General features: G+C 25.4%; 1 protein-coding gene across 1 annotated transcript; it reads left to right on the top strand.

The window, feature by feature from the left end:
• The first annotated feature begins 64 nt into the window (after window positions 1–64).
• On the top strand, window positions 65–1,309 carry LOC101510711 (uncharacterized). The gene is made up of 2 exons (XM_073368817.1): window positions 65–440; window positions 1,167–1,309. Exons 1-2 carry the CDS (start codon window positions 65–67, stop codon window positions 1,307–1,309), a joined length of 519 nt encoding a protein of 172 aa, XP_073224918.1.
• The last annotated feature ends 6,225 nt before the right edge of the window (window positions 1,310–7,534 follow it).

Here is a 7,534-nt window from a genome sequence, read left to right as displayed (position 1 = left end):
GCCCAAAGTCAATGTTAGGACGTTCAACATCATCAAGTTTCAAGTCGACAATAGCTCACAAAATATGGATGCAAGCATAAGTTTAGGTTTAAGATTCTCTAACAAAAATGAGGAGCTCAAACTTTTGTATGGTCCTCTTTTTCTTGATGTCACTAGTGACGGTGTGTTATTAGGTAAAACTAAACTTAATGGTTTCTCCCAAATGCCTCGAAATGACACAGATTTGGATATGACAATGACAATGAACCATGCAAGTGTTAATAAGTATGATGCAGATGAGTTAAAGTCAGACATCATGGCTAATGAGATGGTGTTTGATGTGTTTGTTAGTGGAAACATTGGTGTCCATATTGGAAGTTTGAAGATGATAAACGTTCCTTTTCTTACATCTTGTGAACAAATCAAGCGGATGGATGTTGATTTTGGAAGAAGGCCAGGATGTAATATCAAGATGTTTGCTTATAGGTGAAAATTTAAATTATTTATATCATGCCATTTTGTATATATACATAAATTTTGGTCTTTGTTAATTAATAGCGAATAAATATTTCAATTTTCGTAATCAGTTTTGATGAACTAAAAGAACAAAAATGATTTGAGTGGATGACAAGTTTAAAATGTAATTTTGTTACAAAAATTATTCAACAATATGGATTTTAATTGTTGTGTATGTAGGTAAAATTCCAATTGATATTTTTTTGTATGAATAATCAAATAACTTTTTTTTTTGTTTGTAATAAAACTATAATAGTAGATGTAGTGTATACTTTTTACCGCAATGAGAATAACTTTTATATAACTATTTCTGTTATAGGAGAATGATCTATTAGTTGCATAAGTGTATATATATATATATATATATATATATATATATATTATGACATTAAGTTGGTATAGAATATCTTTTCAAGACAATTGAAATTATGCATATCCTTACCATATCTAAATTATGTCAATTACTTTAATTTGAGGAATTGTATGTGTTTTGATGTTTTGTATAACATTTATTTAGATGTATAAGTTATGTTTTGCATAATTCATGCGTGCATCAAAGTGTGTATTGTGTCATCTTTTGCATTGTTTTATAAGATATGATCTTAAAAATTATAGCAAATGATAATGTTTTTATACTAATGTATTTCCTTGTTGTATGTCATTTGTTTCAGACCTTCACCCAATTGATGACATGAACCGTTACAAACAAGTTTTTCTCAAAGCAATGGTTCACCATCCTTGGTTAAGAGACAAGTTTATTATTCATAGGAAAAATGGCTTCTACAAATGTTGTAAAGCGTTTGAGGGCCGTTAGAGACATTTATATCTTTGAAGTATTTCAATCTAGATAATTAAACTTCTTTTTTTCATTGTGGACATGTATATATGGTCATCAATGTTGCCATATAGTCCAACCACATGCATACTTTTTAAGACAAGAGGTATCAAATATATTCAATTTTTAAACGTAGAACCTCTAAAATCGCAACATATTTTCTCTTAATTATACATGTTTATAGTTTGAAGTTTGATGCTCTGAAATCAATTTTAGAGTATGATATAAACTTACACAAACCACGATTACAAATACCAGTACCATAGGAAATATGAACATTTATTAACTAGTATTTGCTCATATATTTATAAAACCAATAAAAATGAAGTAAATTTTTTTTTTACACATACAAGAATTGAGTAAGTTAAAAGTTGTATCAATCCCAAACAAAAAAACTATATAGCATAAAACGAGTATTAGAAACAATTTTCTCATGTGAAAAATAATAAGAAAAAACAATTTAATGATTAAATTTGAATGACACTCTACAATTGAAATCTTCCAAACAATAAATTTTCTATTTATCTTTTATTACTTTTTATAAAGAGTTAACTTCGTTTTGGTCCATAAAATAGGTGAATTTTGGTTTTTATGCATTAACTTTTTATTTTTGTCATTCATCCCAACAGTTCCCTAACACTAGATTAAAAAAAAAAATTTAAAAGATAAATGATTTTACAAAATTCGAAAGACTTGTCCACAAAAAAAAAAAAAATCAAATTTTGATTTTTAGGTCCGCATTTTTTTTTATCTTGAATTATTATATTTAAAAAAAAATCCATATTTAATTTATTCCAAATTCTAAATTTTAAATTTTTGTGGATTAAGTTTTTATAATGTTATAAATATGCTTGTAAATAATCTTTCAAAAATTTTAAATATAAAAGATAGTTAAGCATGTTTTATTTTAGCAATGACTAAAATTATTTGCTAGATAATTTTGTAGGAATTAAAAGTTGTACATTTTTATTGGAACTAAAATTGTAAGATTGGAATTTAATAGTGAGTAAAAATATATTTAATCCAATATAAAATCATTGTTTTTCATCACTTGAATTCATTTTAGATGAATTAAATAAAATCATTCAAGTCTTAGAAAATATTTATTTATGTTTTTTGCAGAAAAGATAATTTTATTAAGAAATCAACTCGAGGATTGCCTCCCTTAATATCTATATAAGTCAAATTATCTAAGAAAGAAAAAGATGAGTTCAACAAAACAATATCACAATTTGAATAATAAATTTTATGTCCAAGTAGGTTTGTATATTTATTAGTTTCACAAGCAATGGACACAGATTCAACTAGTTAAATATGAGAGTGAATAAGAACAATAATTTATTCAAGAATAGGTTGCAAATGATGAACGAAAGTATAACTACAATGATTTATATCAACAATTATCATGGAGTTTGATTTGACAATAACTTGATACAAGTTCAACCGAATTAAGTTATTATCGAATCAAACTCCAAAATGTTTATTGATATATATCTTCATTCTAGGTGACATATTCCAATTCCATACTTTGAAAGAAAAAAAAAAGATCGTTAATATATTCATTATGGGAGTTAGAAACCGTGATTTCATATGCTTATTTGATGGAGAATTGACCATTAGTATTAAGTATTTGTAAAGTCGTATCATTTATGCCTACAAGAGGAGGCTGCACTAGTTCAATATAACGAATAATAATATTTAAATTCCAACTCAATTAAGAGTTTATAGTTCAAATTAGGGGATAATAGGACCAAACTGTTCCACCGGGTTATCATAACTAACGATCCACCTATCCTTACAAAATATTGTAATGTTGATAATGTAATAAATGTTGTTAGAAACACTAGGCTACAATTTCACAATTTCATACATACTATGGTGAAGCATAGATGCTCCTATGTATATACCAAGATTTTGTGCAGCTGGAATTCTAAAAGTTTGACTTAGCACGTCAACTCAATCTAAAAAGTATACTTCAAATAGCCACATGCTAACATTATATCATAAATTTTATTAGTTGTTACCTATAGTGACCACATGATCTTCTACTAGATACTCAAGTAGTTAACATTGCCACATAATAGTACAGGCAAAAACAATACTTTTGTATTTTTAAGGATGAAAATCAATGATAAAAAAATATTGGACCATAATAAAATTCACTTATTTCATTGGAACAAAAACCTCATTTATTTTTTAAAAATGATTTATTTATTATTTTTAAATGCAAATAGTGTCATTTTTAATTCCAAGTTAAAATTTGCTCTCAATTAACTTAACTCGTGTAAAATGTGATTTTATTGAATATACAAATATTTGATTAATATTAGACAAAATTATTTAAATCTAACCTTCATCACACAAACAACTTTTACGTTAGTTAAAAATTAACAATAAATTTTACGTAAAACTTTCTTTCAATATAAAGAAAATGCAAACATAAAACACTTCATTTCAAACTCCTAACAAATGAATATTTGTAAAATTAATTATATTTAACATCATAAAATTACTAAATATTACATCAATCTTAGTATTGTTATAACTTGTTTTGAAGGAAATGTTACAAAACTTCAACAGAAAAAATTAATTAAAGAAAAATATGATTATGCAATATAAAAATTCCAAAGTATGCATCACACTAAATTTGAGGTTCGATTATCTCTCACCAATTTATGATTATTTGATTCAAATGAGAATAATGACCAATTCCCTTTATGATATTTTAGAAATCTTGATTTGATTAGCACAAACAAAATAAACTTATCTTTAAATAGTAATTTACAAAACAAAAATTTCATATTATTGTCTGATGCACGAGAAAAGATAAATATAGTTTAGACAATGAAAATAATTATGATTTTCACGAGTCGTGGTGCGTGTGTGTGATGCACAATTTATAGAGTAAGAGGCACCATCTCATATATGAAAAACAACTTCTCATTAAGAGTTATATTTTTTATCTAATCATATTTTTAATCAAGAATTGTTTATTCAGTATATATCAAGTAATAATCAAATTCATGAAAAAACATAACTATTGGAACCTAAAAACATGATAATATCATTTATGCTCACGAACAACGCAACACAAGAAGTGCCTAACGCTCAAGCAAGCGCTTGGCACAACCATAGTGCATAGCACCTAGGTAGCTCCCAATGTCTTGCACAATTATTTTCTCTTATGTTTTGGATCGTACTCCCGATCTCGGACCATCCAACGTATATCATATGATTTTGTTCTTTTAAAAATCACTCACACTGCCTCAACATTTTCAAAATTACTAAATCTTGTAATTTTGGAAATATAATCGTTTTAGATAATAGTATCTTGCAACTTAAATTTACTTAGTAAAATATGGGTTCTACTCATCGCAAATAGACAATAAAAGACAAGTTTTGAAACTATTCATTGGAGTTAGTGTGCACAACCCATACATAAAATCTCAATATTATCAAATAATTATAGGTATGATACATTTGATAAGACTTTATGGCATGTATCATTTTTCGAGTGAATATTAAGAGTCAAACTTTTAAACTCTGTAAAGTTGTCCCACTTTATATTTGTATAAATAGACTATATCAAATACACATATATCGAGCATTTTGGCTAATCTATCAAATACACATATATCGAGCATTTTGGTTAATCTATCAAATACACATATATCGAGCATTTTGACTAATCTATGTTATGTCTATTAAGAGAAAAATCTTAACTTAGCACTTTCAATCTTATATTCCAATTACTTTATCTTTTGAAATGTATACGTTGCCAAGTGTTTCAAAGACTTTAATAATGTATTTTCACTATTGAACTCGAGACTTATGTTATTCAAGTGTGAGTTGAGTTTTCATTATTGGTGATCAATTAAATATATATATTTGTATCACATCCCTAATGATGCCTCCAACATCATATAATTGTCAACCATTTTGTCCTTGAATTGTAATTAATATTATTTCAACTTTCATTTGAATATTAAATCTTAATTTTACCAAGTTATATCTTTTATATTACTGAGAGTTTTAATCAACTATCACAAAATTATGTCACTTAAGTAATTTAATTACTTACATTTCATACAAAAACTTTAAATCATAAATACTTTTGTTATTAAAAAATGTAACAAACATTATAATATAATTTAAAAGTTTTACTAAACATTCAGTTTGTATACATTGAACACCAATTGAATGACATATTCACCAAACCACTACCTGAAAATATGTTTGGCTTTAATAAAAAAAAATCTAAACCTTATCTTTGTACCTGACTAATGTTGTAATAAATTCAAAGTAGTTTAATTTTACATTAGTTTTTATATATATTTTTTAATATGTTATATTCATGTTATTAAAAAACAAAAAACAAAAACAAAGTGCAAAAAAGAAAACAAAAAAATATATATATATATATATATATATATATATATATATATATATATATATATATATATAACAAAGAAAAAAAGTTTCACTTTCAAGTATTTTTGTCTGATGACAAACAAGGGAGAAAAATATTTGATAAAATGGGGAAAAATGATACTTAAACTTAGGGTCCTAATTAGGGGGAGTCAAAGAAATATATAAAAAGTTGTTGTAAAAAATACAAGTTTTGTCATCATAAAAAATGATGAGATTGTTAGAATCAAGTTGATTTTATACTTAGAGTTTTGATGATGACAAAAGTATTTTATGAGAACAATATATTTGACTTTAAAGTGTATGAAAGAAAATTCATATTTTTGAAGAAAATCTAAAATAAGATTTGATTCAAATTTATAATTGAAGAAAATATAAAATAAGATTTGATTCAAATGTATAATTGATGAAAATATAAAATGAGATTTGATTCATATTTATAATTGAATAAAATATTTGACCAATATCAATCTGAACTAAATACAAACAGAATCAATCTGAAGAATTTACAAACTCATTCTAAATAAAATAAGAACATAATCAATATGAAGAATTTATAAACTAAATGAAAACAAGATACAATTCAAAATAAAACAAGACTAAATTGAAGTCCAAATTTTAAGTCTAAATAGATACTAAAGACTGAAGAAGAAAAGGATAATCGAAAAGCATAACTCAAGCTCAAAATTCCAAATTTATCTTATAGTTCAAAGAGAGAAGTAATTGTTCATATTAGAAATATTTTTTTAGTGTACTTTTATTAGAGTGTGAGAGTTATTATTATTATTATTATTATTATTATTATTATTATTATTATTATTATTGTTAGAAGCAAACACTTAAAGTTCCAATCTTTTGTATCCAACCCGATAATGGTTTAATTCCTTCTTCAATATGGGGTTGTCAGAAGAATACTTGGCTTGTAGAGTCAAAGTGATTAGTTCCTCAAAAGTTTGGGGTTGTCAGGTTTTGTTTGGGAAAACTCGCTTATAGGGTCATGTTTTTTGTAATTCAAGGTATTTGAATTAGTGGATTAAAGTCTTTCTGAATGAGGGGACTCAATGCAACCAAATTAGTGGTAAACTAAGATAAATCTATGTGTCCAATTATTTATGTTTTTATTATTTGTTGCCTCTGAATCCGATTGCTTCTTATCTAAGTAATTCATAAAATCCAACCAACCTTCTTCAAATAAACAAAAAATTATCAACTTTGACAAACACAATTCAACCCCACATTCTCGTGTCTACACCTTCAAAATATATGTCTAGCCCCTGTAAGTTAGTTTTGTATTTATTTTCGTCCCTGTAATTTTGTTTGTTTCAACTTTAATCCTATAAATTTAAATTTATTTTAAAATCGTTCATATTATTAGTAATTGTTTAAAAAAGTTGAGATGACAAATGTAGAAGAGACGGAAACAAAAAAAACGTAAATTTATAGAAATAAAAATTAAATGAAAGCATATATGTTTGGTCCCTGTAAATTCGTATTTTTTATTTATATTTTCGTTTCTATAAGTTTCCGATTTTTGTTATTTTCGTCTCTTCTTTGTTTGTCAACTCAATTTTTTGTATCAATGACTAACAACAACGACAATGTTTAAACAAATTTAAACTTACAAGATTAAAGTTGAAACAAAAAAATTACAGAGTTAAAAATACAAATAAAACACTATCTTACAAGGACCAAACATATATTAAAATCAGAATATCATATTTTTTTGTACACATCCACTGTAATATGATAACATATATCATATTCAAATGATAAAAT

Source organism: Cicer arietinum, chromosome 5, assembly GCF_000331145.2.
Source record: "Cicer arietinum cultivar CDC Frontier isolate Library 1 chromosome 5, Cicar.CDCFrontier_v2.0, whole genome shotgun sequence".
NCBI lineage: Eukaryota > Viridiplantae > Streptophyta > Magnoliopsida > Fabales > Fabaceae > Cicer > Cicer arietinum.
The sequence above is the reverse complement of the archived record's forward strand: the minus strand, read 5'-3'. Positions and strand labels throughout refer to the sequence as shown.